Here is a 20,304-nt window from a genome sequence, read left to right as displayed (position 1 = left end):
AGTTAAAACATTTCCATCTAAAAGAATTCACACTTCTTGTCCCTTAACACTCAAAACATCTTATCTTAAGAACAACTGACTGCAAATGACAATGAACATGGTCATCACTGAATGCATATAGTTAACAGTAAAATATTAAGTGAACAGATATGAATAGACTAAATTTTCAGGTGTGAAGTATACTGGTAAATTTGTATTATAAAAGGATTGTTCATGTCATCTGTATTTGAAATGGTATTATCTGTTCTCTAAAATAAAAGAAAAACATGGTCATCACTATAATAATGCCCTTAACCACCCAAAAAGCTGTCCTGTGAAGGACAATACCTAAGATACAGACGTATTGCTTTTCTTTTAAAATCGTAGTGCCCAAAATAGCCTTGAAAAAAAAAATGACGCACTAAGCTGAAAAATTAACTTGTCAGACAGGAATTATTTAACATTAAATAATTGGTCCAACTGGATATTGTTCTTTTGGTAAAAAAACTTTATTCAGAATACTTTTATCCAACCTGTTCCACATTAAGAAGTAAGCATTCCCTGATGTTGTTCATAGGGTGGAAACCCCTCCTTTTTGTAACTGTAATAAAGACGTGCACATCCCACAATCAGTGAACTACTTCTGATTCATGTCATTTTAATGTTTCATTTGCTACTGTTCATTTGCCATATGGAAATTAGGAAAGGATTGGTTTAATATCCCAGGAGGAATGTAATTGAACTCAGCAGGGACAAGAGGGACAGTTAAGTCAAGTCACCAATTCTGTATTTTCATTTCTGAATGAACACTTTTTTTGATGGATTATCTTTTCCATGTATTTCTTTAAATGGATAATTTAATGAAGTATAAGTCTGTAAGAGGTCTAGTTAACAGTTGTGCCCATGCAGTGAAGTATAGGTTATTCACTAAGTTGACTTAGTGTCACAGAATCTTTCACTGTCCAGTCTCTGGGTTCATTGATAATTCTTTTAAGGATCACATTATCACCAAGTCACCTACACTTACAGAAAAATACATTTCAAAAGTGTCACTGTTTGCTTTTATGCTTGTCAAACAGTTCTTGTGTCTAGCCAATGGAAGATTAACACTACATTAGTTTTGGGTTTTGTTACTGCTCAGTGGACCACAGTTTTAATTTAACTGAAGCCTTAGTTTAGATACTTAAAACAGATTCCTACAAAGCTATTATAAAGGCATTTAATTCTCCATGGGTTGGCCCAACACATTATTCCTATAGGAATGACTAAGATCTAAAGCAACATGCTTTGGTTAATATAAAAAGATGCTGATGTGGATGATATAAGAAGGTTTTGATATACATATAAATATGGATTTAGTTCAGGTGGGTAGCTGTGTCAGCATGCGTAGTCTGCAAAGTTGAAAAGTGAAGAGGGAAAACAATGTTTCGGCTGTGAAGCCTTCTTCAGGTCTCACACCTGTAGAAGGCTTCACAGCCGAAACATTGTGTTTTCTCTCATCGCTTTTCAGCATGGAATAAACCTATGACTTGTTCCTTTACTAAATATGGATTTATTTGGCAACATGTGCTCTCACCCTTCTAATAGGGGACAACATATCTGTTATTGTTCAGTGGTTTTACGAAGGTGGCTTAAGTTAAAATTGCACTTTTTCCATGGTTGTCGTTTGAAATCCCTAGTCTTTACATTGTTAATGACACATGAAGATCCAAGATGAACATAAGAAAATATGTTTACATGAAGAACCACAATAATTAATGTACACTAGGGTTTAAGGACACTTTGCAGGGAACAATGGACAAGTACGCTATGATTCCGATTCTATACGAGTTGTTTCCATCACATTCAAGACATACCAGCCTCTGTGTTTGCCTGCATGAATATGGAAATCTCTAAGTGACTTCAAGGTCCACAAAAGGAGGCAATACAAAAAAAAACTTTACCTTTCCAATTCCTGGGTTGTCCTTGACCTTTGACACAGCTCTGAGAAGGCATGGTGGTGCAGGGGGAGGGGACAACTGGAGGATTGCGCTGAAGCTGGTTGGGTAGACAGAGGCCTCCTGGGAATGAGCCAAAGGTGGGTGGTGCTTCTTGCGCTTAGATGAAAGATTCAGCTTCTGTGCTGCCCTGTATGGAACAAAAACACAAACAGGTGAGATATCACCACAGAGGGGCTTCTTAATGTCTTATTCAATGGACAAACTGGCTTTAAGAGACAGCTTAGTGGATTAATTAATTAATTTCTTAATTAAATAAAGCATCCTTTAAGACTCAAAGCATCCCTATTTTCTTTTATAGATATCACTACCCTACTGTTTCAGAAGACGGGAATAGACGTTTTCACAAGAAACTAAGGGTAAGATAAATTTATCTTTCAGTGTACTACCAGTTGAGAATAAAATAGCAGAATAGAACATATAAACATAAACAAGTAAAAGGATACTATGAACCTCTCTTACATAAAAAGAATACCTTATTTTCTTTTTACAAAAATGTGCAAAAATAGCACTCTACTTTGTTTTATGAAATCAGTAATTAACACCTTGTTAGACATTTTAAGTGCCTAAAAATGTATGCACACCCAATTATACCATATTACTACTTAGTCTAAAAAGGAAAAAGCACAAGGGAGTTCTTGTTTTCTTATTCCTGACAATCAGATATTGTATCTATGGCAACAGCATGGAAATATAGTCCAACTGTCAGTTCTGCTGAAATGACAAACCAAACTAAAAAACCATAAATCACATATCTATCATGAAGCTTAGTTGTCATGCACTAGATACATGTTGCCCTAATCTAGCGACAAACAGCAACGTCAATGTTTTCATCAGCAGAACAGCTGTTCATTGTCATCACAGCCTGTTTAACAAAGCAGCTCAGTTCATTCTAATCAAATTTCATCCAAAGACATCACCAGGAGACTCATATCTGCAGATATGGATAGGCATGTATTGCCAGACGGAGACCCACTTAATTCCTTCTCAGAGCAGTTTCAATGAGGCAGTAACTTTTTCTTAAACTGCTTTAGCAGATGTGGCCCCCAAAATGGTTAATGGGAAATCAAAGAGACGGCGTTTTGAAAAAAGAAATAATTTCACCACATCATGAGAGAGGCCAAACAAAACACCTGGGCGATCATGTTTTGAAAAGAGATATGCTCTAATCTCTGGAATTATCCTCAGAGACATTATGACATTCCTTCAGTCAGCACAGGCCCAGATAGGGACAAGGAATGTAAACAAACGCATGCTTTTTAAAATTTATGTGGAGATCTCTTACAAGTCTGAATTTAACATAAAATATATGGACACTTTGTCTTTAGTGCTTTTGAGGTTGTGTAGGTTGTGTTGTATGGAGAGAAAATTATTTTATCCAATCCAAATTAGGAGGACCGACAAGAGTTTCATGTTTTAATCCAATTCCACATATACATATACATATACATTCAGTGAAGTATTCTGTACTCTTATCAGTTATGAGAGTTCATGAAAAAGAAGCTCTAAAACACACCTTTAAAAGAGGCTGTAATGGACAAAATAACTTTTCTAATTTGTTTTCGGTCTAATAAGACTTTTGAACATTAATCTTGCCTTTTGTGGCATAGTGCCTCCATCCTGTTTAGCGCACCTCTGAAGAGTACTAATGAAAATGCTGAGCAAAAGACAACAGGAGACCAGACTCCAGGGTGCATCTCTGGCCTTTCTTGTTAAGTCTTTGAAAATACAGAAATACATGAATAATTCCACAAATCATGAGCTACTTGGGCTTCCAGAAAACTGCATAGAAGCTGGATTTATGCTAAATAATAAATAATATAATAATTCTGTCACATACATTAAATATGGAAGAATAATGGGTCTTGTAAAGTCGGATGAAGGATGTACTCTCTCTTTGGCTTACAGAGGCTGAATGTGTGTGGAGGTGGGCTGTGGTAGTCCCTTTTTTAATTATTTAGAGAAAGCACCTTAATAGTTGTGCAAATTTCAGTTAGGAAACCACAATGTGGGTGTATAACAATGTGCATCATAAGATATACACTAGATCACAGTGCGGTCAGACAATGTAATTAAGACAAAACACTATCCTGCTGAAGGAAATGGTGGTCAAGTCATAATGGCCACACAATCAATTGAGTGAGTCAAGATGTCATGCTCAAGCAAACACTGCCAGCTATTGTAGTGTTGAGCAACCTTTCTTCAGTAGGCAGTTACCCTTTAGCTTGTATGATTCTCAGAATATTAAATACTTACCATAATGAGCATATTGTTTTGAATTCTTATAGGAATGATAGAGGGAATGATTAAGAAATAAAGCAAAATCACAGATATACTAAAAGGGTCTACAGAGTCTACAGAGAAAAAAATCATGGCAAATGAAACCCTACATGTATCCATAGATACATGTCAATTAGGAAATGCACTAGCATCTTCAGAACACATTTAAAGTTTTTTTTTGCATGAAAAAAACAACCATGATAAAGTTTCATCATCCTTATTTTACAGAATTTCAAATTTTACAAATAAATCAGGTAACTTGCAGCATATTGCATTTGTCTTCAAAAGTACTTCCCAAAGCCTGGTTTGCATGCACTGTTCAGTTTCATATACAATTAATAGAACAATGGAGAGATGTAACAGCACAGTGGATTGCATACAAAGAATTTCCAACTAAATAGGAGAAAGAAAGTTAAAACTCAAGCAAGGTTAAAAAAAGAATAGAAAAGACACCCTAAGAAAACTTTAATAGTTAAATAAGTGTTCATTACTCTGTTCTCCTCTCCACTAATAGCTGATGTGTGATGAGCGTTCTGGCGCACTATGGCTGCCATCGCATCATCCACGTGGATGCTGCACATTGATGGTGGTGGAGGGGAGTTCCCATTACCTGTAAAGCGCTTTGAGTGGAGTGTCCAAAAAAGTGCTATATAAGTGTTAGCAATTATTAATTATTATTATTATTATTATCATTATTATTATTATTATATTAAATAATATTAAGTGAAAAAAAGATAAACAAATCTCCATACACTGATGATATTTTACTGCTGTCCACAGGCTGTCAAAGTTAACAAAATGTAAAGTACCACAGGGATCTGTGTGAGGACCATTGCTCTTTATAATTCATATGACCTCTATACAGATTTGGCTATAGTTAGTAAAATCAAAATATGATGATCAGGAAATATGGTGAAAGGTGTCAAGCAAATTCAAAAAGAAGTGGACAATATTAAAAAATGTCACTGCTCTGGTCCAACAAAGAGCAACCGAACACATTCACAGCCTCAAAGGCACATACTATATTTACAAGAGAACTGACCTTTTTATCGTCTTCATCAGAGAAGACTATGTGCAACATGATTCTAGTATTCAGACTTGAACATGAGTATTCAGCTCAAGGCTCTGATAAAATCAACCTGTTGGGAGTTCTTAAACATCAACAGCACAACACAAGAGGAATTTACAGGGAAATGCATTTAAAACTAAGAACAACAGTATTTTGTACACAAAGGCTTGTGGGAGTCTATCCAACCATGTTTAAGCCGATGCTCTAGGTTTTCTAAAACAAATGTAGGATGAAATGTCCAGGTCAATTAGCTACTACCGCTAGATGGTCCAAGTGGCCTCTTTTTATTTGTAACCTTTCTGATGTTCTTATGTATTATGATCCATTTAATCACATTTTAAGGAACTAATGTACAAAATATTTTAAAAATCATTTACAGGATTAATCTGTGAGTAACTGTAAATCTGCTTTAAATATTCTAAAATACTTTGCATTCATTTCTTTTTCACTAAAATGCACAATTAGAAAAATATGTACACAAACAATAAATAATTAGATGTGGTTCCACTTCAACTAAATACACATTGAATCAGAACCGAGGCAGAAATAAAATCAACAATCTATATACAAATGTAAATTAAATTGCAAAGTACATTTAAGTGGCATTTGACTAGTCAAACATTGTATTTGTAATGTATTCATTTGATAAGAATGATCAGGTTTACATTTAACCAGCAGGGGCACTGTATGCACTTGCAACTACACAGACTGACTTCAACTGGTGTCCGCAATCATCTTCACAAACAAGCTGAAATTATACAATTTTAACCCATTCAATGGCTTCACTTCTCAGCATATCATTCCCATTCTGCATAGAATCGTGAAACATATTTCTGGATCTTTAATCTCACACACATACAGAGGATCTCGTTAAACACAGCAAACCTCACACACTAAAGCTTTGCGAATATTTGAAGAATTGCTCCTGCTAATTCCATTGCCAGACACTCTTGTGTGACTGAAATAAAATCCTGATTAGAACAGACTTGCAAAACTGCCAAATTTAAGACCTTAAGAGACAGAAAGATTGTAGGGGGTGGGTGCTTTTGTTCTGCATCCTGTCCATTTCTAGTGTCGCTGATTTAAACAGGATTTTCTTGTATGCCAATTACCAAAACTGGCATGTCTGTATGTGTTTGTGTGTGTGCATACACACTTTACTTGAGAACCTGTGCTCTGGCTCATTAGTGACCTACCCCCAGTAATTTAGATGCCAAATGCCTTCCAGAATTTCAGCCTTCTATCTCCTGGAGCTGCATCCCAGAGCACAATCAAGGAATACATGAAAGGTTGATGAAATAATTATTGCTTCTAGAAAGTGTACAGGACGACGCTCTCAGGGGAGCTTGTGTGAAAGGGAGCAGGGTGCATTAGGACAGTTTCTGCATATCTACTGCTCAGTCAGGCAGACAAAGCCTCTCTACAATCAGCTCATTTGCTTCCAAAGGAAAAACAGAACCACACTTAGTTAATTCAAGAACATACATGCACACAGAATGCCACACATCGTGTAAACTGAAGTCAAAATTCAGTCATATGTTGAACAGAACTGGCACAAACACTCATTTAGATAAGGGAAATATCAACAAGCTTATTGAGTCTATAATGAAATTGTGATTCCCTGAAATTGTTAGACACATTTTTGTGTTAAATGCATTTCATTTACCACAGCAACACCCAGAGAGACAGCAACAGCTACCAGGCATATCAAAGCATAAATGCATTAATCGGAAAAAGAATTGCTTGTCACTGTTTTCACATCCAGCAGGTGAAAGAGTTGGCTTTGATTACTGCTAATAAATGAGTAAACCATAATGGCTACACTTTTATGTTTGCATTAGACACAAATATAAAAATATCTATGCAATCATATATGTAATTCTATATAAAATAGATGTGCACACATTGATTATACATAGAACTAGATTCTATATATATATAACTGACATAAATGAGAAAGCTGAACACAAATCTATTCAAAGCCTCAAAGGGGAAAAAAGGTTAATCTGCTACTGATTAGGCTGTACATGCCCTTAAAATCTCCTTTTGAAATATAAAAAATGACAATTATCGAAAGCTCACAGAGAAAACTGTTGCAAATGGATAACAGGAACCTATCATAAATTAAAGGAGTGAATGAAAGAGAAGGAAAGAGATATAAAAAGCAAGGCTGTACTTACAGATCTCTCCAATCCATCATCTAGTTAGTGTTCATAACCGGACTGACCATGAAACTCATAAACCTTAACTTTTCCATCCATTTTTTCTGGTTACCCCACTATTCTGCACGTGCTGAACAAATTATAAAGCTAGAAAAATTGAGGGTGCGTTTTAGATTAGGGTTAAGGGAAGCAGGGGAGCTGCTGGCAGGGTCAGGGGGGGTCCACTTTATTCCACTTGCAATCATCGAGGTTTCCGCCTGATTACACGCCGACTTGTGACAAACCGCTGCGATTGACAAAAGAAAGCCGGAGACATTGCAACAGTGGCAAGCGACGAGGTGTCAGCCGCAGGAGGGAACCGACTCTGAAGAGGAGGACTGAAGGAGCTCTTGAAAAGTTACTAGTGCGGCAAAACCGCAGGCAGAAGCAGAGGGTGGTTGAAAGTTGCGGCTATCTTCCTCAAGGAAAAGCTAAGTGCATGTTCCTCTCATTTTCCACCCCCCCAAAAAAAAGTTTCTCCCCCTGCAGCTGTCTATAGCTGTCCCGTTTTTCTCCACCTTGGGCTGCTTCTCCGTCTTCAACCGAATCTTCTTGTGCTTCCAAATGCAAAACCAGCTTTTTTTCCTTCTCGACACACCTGCCTCTCCTGAGCATTGACAGGAGCGGACGGTAATCCTCCCTGCTTTACCCTTCTTTACTCAGCCCACAAGCCAGGCTGAGGATTCTACCTTATGTTTTCCCCCAGCTGTGTGGCTCCACCTCAATGGCAGCTTATAGACAAAAAAAAAAGAAAAAAAAACACAGAAAGCCTGCCTTGAATCCTCCGGGAAGGAAAAAAAAAATTCCTGCTCTGTGCTGCTGAAAATCCTGGCAGCTGTCCTCACGTCTCCCAACAGCCCAGCCCCTTTTTTTTCCCTGCTGGCAGCTGAGGTATCAATATACTGGTGATATGCGATCAACGAGTCCTTGCCTCCAGTGTATGCTTACAAGGGAATGCTCATTATGAATAGTTTATAAGCCGAAAAAGAGCCCTTCTTATTCCGTTGTCTTGGACTTCAAAGAGATTTGAATAGCGTGTATGCATAGGGCATGTATGTGTGTGTGTGTTTGCCTGTCTAGGATGTAATTAGACAGATGAATAAGTTAAGGCTATTAATTATAGAAAGATAGCAAGACTGATAGATGTAGATAGACTAGTGAAACAGATGATCTGTGACAGACTTTTCCTGTTATATGAAAAAAACAAAGTAAAAGCAGAATGACTGAGAAAGAATATGGAAAGACAGACAAATGGCAGCTCAGATAGATGAATGGTTTGTAGGCAGACAAAGGGACATGAACACCAAGAGACAGAAAGACAGACAAAGTGCAACAATGCCAGCATAGAGACAGCCAGTGAATATGAAAAAGATATCTTTGCATCTCAGAACTGCATATTTAAAAACAAGCTTTTCTAAATCTCTGCAATTGGCAGCAGTTCAACTCTCTAACTGTGCCTAATGAAGCTTTCTACATGTAAGCCAGGCATAGATCCTAATTTTTGCACATTGAATAGAAATTTCAAATGCAATGTGGATGCGGCATAACATTCAATCTTGATGCATCTAACAATTTGTAGGGCAAATCACAACAAAGAAGTGTTTTCAATTAAAATGGTGAGCTTTTAGAATTATATTCTCTTCAAGTCTATACATAAATGCTTTTTTCTATCCCATGTAACCCACTCTTCTCTTTTTAAGGATGATATCTAATAAGTGTAATCCACATCGATTTTTCTACAAAGGTCCCTGAAACAATTACCAATTAGGTCTGAAATACCCCTCTGCAACAAGCACTAATGCCCAAACGGCATTAGATTCACCCTGGAAAAAACAGCTATTCAATGGCATTGCGACTAAACTGAAACAAAAGTGCTGATTAATATGAACTCTATGAAGACCATCCACTCTGACCTGTCATATAACATGAGGCAAAACTGCTGGTAATCACTGTTCCTTATGACAGGATACAAAGAAGTCACTAAAACACTGAAGTACTGAAACACTACTTCCAGAGAGCAACTAGTTGCCAAAGCAATCTATCCTCCAAGGTTAGGATGCAATGTTGTCAGCCCATCATGGCAAATTAAGTCCCTGATGATTTTAATATATATAAATAAATAGGTGTAAAATAAAAGCATAGCCTGCAAATGCTTCCTCAGCTGCAGAATGGACAACTGAATATATAGCTTGGGGGTGGGTGATGCACATTTCCAAAGCCAGCAGTTGGTTTGGTGTCAATAATCTTGCTGGCTCTTTTCAGGGTTTGTCAAATTAGCAAGAAAAATTCCACTGCCCAGACAGTCATTAGCGAGAACTCCTATTAGCTTGTTTGTGAAAATTTGTCTCTGCCCCCCACACCCCCACCTCCACAACCTCTCCTTAACAATTGCTGAGCAGCCTTCAGGCTAATTACCATGTTAGTTCCATTTACTATCCTTGACATTTCCTTTTCTTTCCCTTCTTCTCCCCTCAGACAAGATAACAGCGGTCTAGCCATTCAAACCAGAGCTGATCGAAAAGCTGATATCAGCCTATATTACTCCAAAGACCTTGCTTCTGCCCTGGATAAATATCCAATCACTGCCTCATTTGCCTGAAAAGAAAATCAAGTCTCCAGCGAATCCTTATGCTAATAATGGTCAATTTGACAGAATTAAACAATGCTGGGGACAGATTTTGCAGCTCCCACCTTCTACCCATGTGCACATGAACAGACGCAATGGGGTTTTAAGGAGCTTTTCAAAAGCTTAAGCTCTTAAGTTAAATACGCCAGGCATATTTCTGCCTACATTTAAGGCAGGGTTGTAGAAGCTAAGAGCCCAGAGCTTCTTAGGTGAACACAGTACTTCAAATACAAAAGGATTTTCATGCAGCAGGGTGGCCGTCACATTGAAAGAGTGGCTTGAGTACCTTTGACTCATTTGAGGACACCAAATTAAGTTGGAAGCAATGGCACATATGCACTACAAGAAAGACTAAGGGGGTGAAATTGTAAAGTATTTCTAACTTAAGACTACAGCTCTGTCAAGTTCACATTAACAGAGCAAAAAAAGCAGTTTGCATGTGCATCACTGAAGTAGCTATAACCTTAATCCTGTCAAAGGGTAATAGGAAACATATTGATGGCCTTTGGTATATAGAGAATAATGTTGTCTAAACCATGTTAAATATTTAAGAGGCAGATTTAAGATTACTGTGTCATTCTGTTTAACCTTCTTGGCGTGCTCCTTTAGTGTATCAAACAAGTTTCAAATAGCATAACAATGTTGTAATTTAGATTAAACCTTTCTAGTGTAGCAGAGACTAGTTCTCCTGCATAGACATTACACATATACAATATTAATGTTATCTTTTAAGCATTTATTCATACGTGTCTGCATAAATTCGCAAATATATTTTAAAATACTATCAGAAAATAATGTGTTCCAGATCTCCAGATTCTCTGCAATAATTGCAGGAATTAAATATTGTAATTAAGACAAAGCCTTTACTTCCCAACAAGTATGAAAGGACTTATTCAAATGCAGGTGAACATACAGTAACGCTGCTTATAATAATAATGATAATAATATAAAAGTGTTTATGTTCCCTTATAAGGTATGTCCAATGAAAGTCAAAGAACCATTACAAATTTTCTTGAGATGCTTATATGTTCTACTCAACTAAAACAAAATTTAAATGTTTAAACAAAACCAACTATTGAGCATTTTGCTTGAGAGAATAAAGGCATAGTCTTGCATCTTTTACAAAATGACATTGGCTCATGAAGAGTCTTAGGTTAAGGTCACTGATGAATGCTTCGCAAGTGATTAATTGAATATGACATCACACTTTAAGTTTGAAAGATGATGTCACTTTTTGCTTCAGAGGGCTACAAAAGTATATGGATAAGATTTAGTGCTAAGGTTAAGGCACTGTTAATAAAACACAATTTAATACTCACATTTTAAAATATTTTTAACATCCACTTGCCAAAACATAGATTTTTTATTTTTCTTGCCCTTGACTTTCTCCCTTTTCTTTGTTTAATCATTTACTTTATATAAAAGAAGTTTTTATCGTCTATCTTTTTATTGCTGATACAGCACTGACAGCTTTGGACTAATGTATGTTAAGTGATATACATGCATGCATTACCCTTGCTGTGATGAATATGGAATGATCTTGAGGTCAGACAGGATAGCTGCTTTTAAATAATGTGTACTGTGGGAACAGGATGATTTTACTTATGAAAGTAGCTTCCCTGTTCATGGCTTTGGCATGTGTCAAACTGAGGCCAAAGTATGGGTAAAATGTGTGAAGAATGGTGCTTTGATGTAAAAATAGCATCTCTAAAAATGGCATTCTGTGCTGGATATAGTATACTGTAGCTAGCTTAACCTCATATCTAAAATTATTACTACACACTGAGAGAGCTCACTTGAATTGCTTTGTGCTATGGCATGTTATGCTCCATAAACACAAAGTAAATCACTTCCATGAAATCTGAAATAAGGCCTACTTTCCATGCTATCGCACTTTGACCATGGGTGTGACTGTATGGAGGAAACAAGCTACAGATCAGTTTATGCAGAAATTTCACTGCCCACTTTAAAACAAAAAATTATCTGCGACTCTAAAACTGTTTGCCCTTCATTTAACCCCTTTCCTTGTAAAATTTATCACAACAGTTCAATGCTTGTCCTACAAATGTAACATCAAAAGCTCCTGGAGAAAAAAGTCCAGACTAGAATGTCTTATCTGTGTGACAGTTCTTCTTAGTGAGCTCATCTATGGCACCATCTATTGGAAAAGATTCTTCAGCAGCAATGCAAGCAAATCTGAAGTGAAGACTTGGCTGAAAATGAAAGTACATCAACATTTGTCTTTCCTTTGCTCTCATTTTCCATATGTGTATCTAGGAATCCATTCTGCGTGGTAATTATCTTCAATCCCATTTTAATGGAAGCCTCATAAGGACTTCTCAGCTATCTTTTAAGGCTCTTAACAAGAAGGAGTGTTTTACTGCTAAGCTGTCCACTTTAAGACAGACTTACTTACAGACTACTCGTGCTTAACCAACTCAACTACAAGAATGAAAAATGGGGGGAAAAATCTCTCACTCTTTTTCTCTATCTTTCCTTATCAGAAGTCATGAAAACCACTTTTCACTTAAAATCTTTCCCATTTATTTGAAGTGTCTTTTAAGGTGCTCTAGAGACTTCATTCTCTTCTCACAGAAGATAACAGTAATATAAATAACATCTAGGGGTAAACATATCCTCCACCAACAGAAGTCATCTAACATATATTCATAGAAAGGGCAAACATTCAGACCAGTAACAAATAGAACATAGTGTATCTTGTACATTAATTCAACCCTTTTCAATGATCACATTTTGTAGGGAACTGTATTATCTTCACCAGAAACAATGAGTTACAGTATTATGTGGTCACATGAATGTAAGCCTGTACAAACAATTGACACCAAATCTGAATTTGTTATAGACTTATTAAATTGGTTATCTTACAGTTTAGCATACAAGTAACCCCTGCTTTAAACAACTGGAAAGAAATGAAAAGACAGCCTCGGCATACTTTATTTTAAACAAAAAAAAATCACTGTTGGTGTTTCAAATGCAAAAGACATACTGTAATTCAACAAATTTGTCCTGTCAATTCTAGACAGTTTGAAAGGGGTCAAAATGCGGAAGCGTTTTTTTACATGTAATCTCTTGTGATCTTATTAGTATTCATCTGTAACTGCATGTGGTGTGAAATAAGAAAATAGGGATTATGAGGTACCAAAAGTGAGAGAATGTTGCACACTGCCACCTAACTGCTGCATCTAGTGTAGACAGGACTGCCTGGCTAGATGCCAGCTGGAAGCCACAGGAATTAAGGTAAATCATTTTCTGCCTGAGAAATGAACACAGTAATATGATTGCTAAAGCCACACTGGAGTCAACTTGGAATTGCTTTATTCCCAAGTTGCAATGGGGCAGGAATCCCCTGTTGTCTTAAAATAAATGAAACAGTTGGAGTCTAAAAGGAAAACACTCTTAATTGAAATCAAAGGCAAAAAGACATACTGCAGTTTGAAAGTAAGATGAAGGAACCATAGGTTTCAATACTGTTTATTTAATTTTAGTATGAGAATTAATTTACCAGTACATAATTCTTTACCAAACTGTATAAACGCAATAAGACTGAATTCTTGCTCTCCGTGCATAGTCCCACTGGCAATAAAGTTCTAAAAATCCCCTTATAGTTGTTTCATTCAGCACTGGAAATTTGATTTTGGAAACAAATCAAAGTGGAGATAACTAAAGAATCTCCAAAAGATGGTCTTGATTAGTTCTCTTTGGAAAACAATATTCTCCTTTCATTCAAAGGGCAAAACATTAGCTGAATACATTAAAAAATGGAAGAAATGAGAAGACATCCAAAATATTCCAGAAGCTGCTAATGCATCTGTATAGTTTTTCAGTGAATTAATCAATAGGATAAAGAGCACTTTTTTGTAGACATGCAACAGGTCATGTGTGAAAGGACATTTAAACTAAAGACAATGCAGTCAATTTCTTTGAGTCAGTATGTTTTTATTTCTTCAAATTTTTGAAGACACTTTTTTTTCTTTTTTAAAAAGCTAATATTCAGCTGACCTGAATGAATAGATGCACAGACCCAGAATGTTGTTGCAAGATCAGTAGATTGAGTAATAGCATCTGTTTTGCAATAATAAGACACTTGTGTAATTGAGATGGGAGCAATATGAACCAGGTTCATAGCAACGCTTGATATTTCTTTCATGGTCTGAGCAAGCACTAAGTTGAAAGCAAAAGACAAGGATTTCACTTTTTTTAAAGAAAAAAGAGAGGTAGGGAAAGTATTAGTATTTTGACTTTCAGCTACACATTCCCTCCATTTGAAATTTAAAATGAGAGTGTTTTATGGCTTATGTGCACTAGCTATCAGAAACCATGATCAGGGACAAACAGCTTTTAAACAGAGGTACTCAAGTAGTTTGATAAACTGTTGTATTTCTATACCTTCCTTTGATATTCTGGAATTTCAAGGCTTTCCATCAATATCCTTCATGTTGAGTTTAAAAAGTGTCTTATTTGAAAATCTCTCATTGTTCATTCTGAACAAAACCCTCATTACAAACATAATAAGATCTGCTTTGCCAGCACTCCATCTGAACTTATGCTTCTGTACTGAAATTTCCTTTAAAAATCTCATGTTTGTCATTTTTTTTAATATGGGGTGTTGTATTTCTTTTACAAAAGCAAGTAATGCAGCCTGTGGGTTATGCTGTTCTTAAAAACTTGCTAACTTTTAGAAAGATGTGAGGGAGAAAAGGTCACGTATGCTATTATTCTATATGCTGCATTTGTTCATTGTTTCCTTAATTACCTCTCAGTGCACACATAGACCTTCAAACAATGAAGCTTCCCCAAACTCCTTAAGCCCTACTGAGTAAAACGCATGAAGAGACTTTAAAACTTCAGGTTGACTTGTTAGCCAACTTGGCTTAAATATCGCCTTTGCCCTCTAAATAGAAAGCACAACAAAAAAAAAAACGAGGCTAGGGCCAAAAAGCAAAGCAGTCCTACAGTTAATGCCTACTGTAGCCCTCCCACCACAGAAATGGCCCATCTGGTTTAAAATTACAGAAAAAAAAGGAATCACGGTTAATTATACTGCCTGGGTTCTTTCACTGAAGCTCAAATAGGAAATGAGTTCCATTTGCATTAATACTTCACAGCTGACAATTGAGAAATTACCAGTTTCCTTTCTTAAATGTATATTATTGCTTCACTTCCCTTAGTGCCACTAACTGAGATTAACATGGTCTTTTATCTCATCCTGGATTTCTTACTGCAATGTTCATCTCTTCGGTACTCATTGTTGCATCATGTCCTGTTAACAGGTTTTTCCAAATGCTTGAAGTTTAAAACAGACAATATCACCTAGGTTGGCTTTTGAAGTTTAGAGTAAACATTAAATCTTCACCTTTGGTTTTAATATAATACAAAATTTTATGGAATACACCCTGTAATCAAAAACTAAACAGCATGCACAAATATAAGTTTATTCACAAGATATGTCATTGATCCTTTAAATTATGCCATTTTGCTCAAGTGAATTTCTCAGCTGTTACAGTTGTCTGCCCTTTATTGCCACAGTAGAACAGAAGTATGCGAAACCTTCCAAGAGAGAGGTAATGTCTGCTTTGTAAGTCACTGTGATGGCAACAGGAGCACTCTGACTGGGAAATCTTTCAGACATGCAACAAAAACCTTTGCCTGTTTGCAACAGCCCTGTGGAAATCTGACTTTTGAAGGCTAGTGGGTCTATAATCAGCGCCTCTGATACCTTTTAAATTAAAAAGACAAAACAGTTTAACCCCATGTCCATGTGGGCTGCAACATTGCAGCCCTGCCTAATTAATCACTGGCAAACAAAAAAAAAAGAGAAGTGAGAGAGAGAAGTCTTCTCATCCCTCATTAATCATTTTGTAGTGGGGATGACACCTAGCGATTATTTATTTGTGCAGTCTGCTCGGGCTATCACAACAAACAGTTCGATAGCTGCTGGGAACATTTGTGACTGATTAATCAGTGGCTGGTCGAGCATACCTTCGAAAGACAAGACAGGGGGCCTACATGTGTTTTTTAATCTGTGATCTATATCCAAGTCAATAGACAACATACAAAAGAGGGATATCCAATTGAGGTACATGAATAAAATGGTGTGTAGATGGGGACATTTAGGTGTAAGGACATAGGTTTTGATATCTATGGTTTCAACCAAAATCAGAAAGGATGGACAGGATGTCTCCTCTTGCTTTACATCATGGATATCAGGAGATTGTGCTACAGAGATGGAATTTAAAACCATTTAAGTGTTAGAAAAATAGTGTTGGAGATAAAAGCTTAGTATGAGAAATGAGCATCAAAAATTTAATTTTATTATTTTTCCATTTTTAAGCGGCATATAACATACTAGTGCCCTGTGATGGACTAGCGTCCCATCCAGGGTTTACCCTGCCTTGTGCCTGTTGCTTGGCGGGAAAGGCACCTGTTCTCCATGTATCTGTAGTGGATGAAGTGGTTAGAAATTGGAGCGATTAATATAACATACTATTTTTTTATTTTTCATTTGAATCCTGGTATAGAACTCTCACCTTATCTTATCTCCTGTTACAACAGTCGCACGCCCAGACATAATAGCATTAACTGTTCAGATGGCTGAATTCTGAAATTGGGACTCTGGGGTCTCATGTGGCAGGACACAGACTGATTACAGGAAATAATCCACTTCATTCCAGACGATCTGCATGAATTGGGAACAGACGAAATAAATCACACAAGCTCTTTCATTTTTATTTTCCCCTCTTTACCTTGAAGCAGTGGCGCTATTCCCCATATGTCACGGCTCTAATAAACACAATACCCTATTGCCTTTCTCTCTCACTCTTTCTGTACAATACCAAATACATACTTGTATAATTGGAATTGCTGGCATTTTGGCAGCATGCTAAGCCAAGCAGAACCAAATTAATCGGAGCCAACTCCCCTGATGAAAGTAAAACAACTTTCCTCTGCCTCAGTACTTATATCTTCCTGTTCCCCTCTTCACAACACAGCAATCCGACTCAACAGCCTGACTTTCAGCTTCATTGATATTCTAACAAGCTCAGTGCTCAAGTCCTCAGCCAAAATGTCAGAAAGCAAAAAAAGAAGGTTGGAGGTGGAGGTTAATTCATTTAAGCAGAGATTAGGTAAATACTTCAGAGGATGACAAGCTTGACAATAGTAAATAGTATGGTTTTCTAATGTAATATGCACTGTACCAATAAAAACCTTATATAGACATATTGTATTGTCAATCACAGATAAAACAGTCGTGAAAAAACAGTGAAAGGTCTCCTGCATGCAGGAGACTCAGGCAATCATGTACCCTGAAGGAAGCAGATCGACACAATAAGAGAATGGCTCAACAAATTTGAACACTACAAGAGCAAATATAAAGCCTACTGCACAATGGCATAGCTTTGCAAAAGCCCAAAACAAGAGTCCTGTGTATTGTTTTATGGCTAGCCTTGACAACTACAGTTACCATCATTCAGATTGGGTCCTTACAATGGTACAAAAACATTTACAGAGGATTGACACAATGGGTAGCGATGTTTCTCACCAGTGGGGGCCATCATTCACTAAGAAAGCACCGCGACGACCTGCAATTGAAAGAGCTTTTAATCAAATACAGTGGGCATCACTGTACCTTTCCCCTTTAAAGGACAAAGCATTGGAGTTATGTACCTTAATTGTGCCTTAGTAACTGCACAACACCTTGTCTAAAATCCTGTCACTATGTCTGGCTGGCATAGCTTTGGTTACATAGCAGAAATAAGCTGAACGGGAAGTTAGCCAAAAGCAAACAGCAGATTCAACTGGATTAACATTTGTATTTCATGTGCCAAGTGAGCACTACATAAATTCAAGGGTAGTACTTTGCAGTGTTGGATACAACTCTCCCTTGATTCCTCAGCTAAATTGCTTATATAAAATGCATAATGTCAGGGAAAAGCTTATTTGCTTTCAGAACAAACCTTTTCTCTTCTTTTGGCAATTGTTTGGCAGGAGAGGGTGTCATTTGCCATCTCTCCATAATGATGGTTGCACTTAATCACCTGGCTTTCTCAAAGACTTGGCAATGTGAAATGCAGGACTCGTCATAGTACTTCAGGGAAGATCTTTTAAGCTTATGAAGTCAACAATTTTTGAGAAGCATATCAAGCTGTTGAGAGTTCACTGCAGTATAACAGAAAGGTAATTCAATTCTTACCAATATAATATGCCCAACAAATAATGATTCATGCAGTCTGAACTAAACCAAAAGACCTTCTACAAAATCTTCTCGACAGGGTGCTTTTTGTTGCCAGTAATAGTGTCCAACAGTTTTAATATACTTCATCGACCTCTATTGCTAAAAGTACACAAATATTTTGAACAACACAACCCAGTGGTTATTTTGTCTTAGCACATGTCCCTTATACTAAATTCATAGTCATGTGCCAAAAGGGTGTTATTTCCCTTTTAAAGTCCCAAGTCACATATTCAATTGAAAGAATTTCAGGTACAGAACAACACTAAAACTACAAATTACACACATTTTCCTGCAGTCTTTGACCATGATTAATTCACTCTTGTCTTTAAAATTGATAGTTTACCACTGCCCATTACACTGGCATTAAAATATATTACAGTTCCTTGTTGCTTTAAGGCAGCAACAGCCCCGTTGCTTTTACCTTTTGTAACTCTGGAAACAAAATGATTGACCTGGGATCATAAAATTCTAGTTGCTACCCACAAATACTTTTTGAGGCTGCACAGATTGCCTTTGCCAGCAGACCAGAGTCCTTGATTTGAACGGCTGTTCAAACGTTGGCACTCAGGAGGATCAAATATTAAAGCGAGGTGGCAAGGTATAAGATCGTTCACAGCTTCTATTTTTGATTCTCAAGTAATCCAGAGTCTGTCGCTCTGAACATCTAAGGGATTAGATGCCAGTGCAAATGGAAGAGAAATAGATTAATGTATCTCCTGCAAGAAACACCCCTTTTATAAACATGCTTGCTTCTGGGAAACATGCTGTGCATTCTGGACCTTCTTTTCTTTGTATTGCATCTGACTGACCTGTCTGATGGCTGCCCACTGCTAGCACATGCCCAAAAAACACTTGACATTTCCCAATCAATGTGGACACCCAAGGCCTATTGCTTTTACATGTGTACCCATTTGAATATGAATTGGTGACCCGCTGCTTAGGGAGAAGAACAGAAGCAGTTATGCTGCTAAAGATGCAGGATTTCTACTACCCACTACAGCACCCACATACACACAAAACACTACTAAAATCTTCAATAACCTGCTCCCACTCCTTTCGGCACAAAGGTGCAATCGAGGCAAGTAAAAAAATATCAATGGATGTAAATGTCATGTATATCTTTACCTCTGCAAACCAGAGCGCATTTGAACAAATTGAGTTTGTGATTTTCTTGCAGTTCTCTTAATACATTTTTATTTTTCATTCAGATGCCTACAGTTTGTAATACCCTGGTACTGCATTTTACAGGGCTGGTCACAAGACAACTTTAAATGTCTGCACAGTAAGCTGGAGACAGATCCAAAACGAATTTAGCCCAATGGCTTTGTTCATTATCCAGTAGATATTTAAACTGAATCTGAAAGAGTCACAAATGTCACAAATCTGCTGCAAATCCTGAAGCAATTCTGGACCTCACACACTATGAGGATGTGACCTAAAGGTGGCCAACGATCCTTTCTCCTTAAAATCTACATCTATGTATATGTAATGTGGAAAAGATGCTGGTCCAAATTATAACTTTACATGTTACATGTAATCTTAATGAAAAATATTCCAGGCATGAAAACACAAATGTAATAGTCCAAATCTGAAGCTCCCCAGTTTAAATAAAACGGAAAACATTATGTTATTCAGAGCAACCAGTATAAAACCATGGTAAAAACAAAATGTAAATATACATACTTCTACCATTTTACACGATAATAAATAATACATGTGTGGTAAGGTTGTATATTGATCATAATCTACCTCAGTTTTCACTAATTCATTTTATTCCCACTGTGTTTTGCTAGATCTTACTATTTTTAAATGGTTTACTATACTAGTCCTCAGTTGCCTTTACCTAGTGTAAATGAGCACAATGAAAAATAAATCAAAGGAATGAATAGTGAAAGGAA

At 36.9% G+C, this 20,304-nt stretch overlaps 1 protein-coding gene across 4 annotated transcripts in view; it reads right to left on the bottom strand.

Annotated features, from left to right (window-relative positions):
* The window catches only part of kif26aa (kinesin family member 26Aa), a 132,385-nt gene that overhangs the window by 30,674 nt on the left and 81,407 nt on the right, over positions 1-20,304 (bottom strand). For 3 of the 4 annotated variants that reach the window (XM_088648541.1, XM_088648542.1, XM_088648543.1), the window contains one exon: positions 1,923-2,106. In XM_088648541.1, coding sequence (XP_088504667.1) covers positions 1,923-2,106 — 184 coding nt within the window. Of the gene's footprint in view, positions 1-1,922; positions 2,107-7,505; positions 8,367-20,304 lie in introns of those variants that run through there. The other variant, XM_088648544.1, reaches the window with a different exon arrangement.

The sequence above is a fragment of the Lepisosteus platostomus genome, chromosome 10, assembly GCF_059453375.1.
Source record: "Lepisosteus platostomus isolate fLepPlt1 chromosome 10, fLepPlt1.hap1, whole genome shotgun sequence".
Taxonomy (NCBI): Eukaryota; Metazoa; Chordata; class Actinopteri; order Semionotiformes; family Lepisosteidae; genus Lepisosteus; species Lepisosteus platostomus.
Note: the sequence above shows the minus strand (reverse complement) of the source record. Positions and strands in the feature narration are given on the sequence as shown.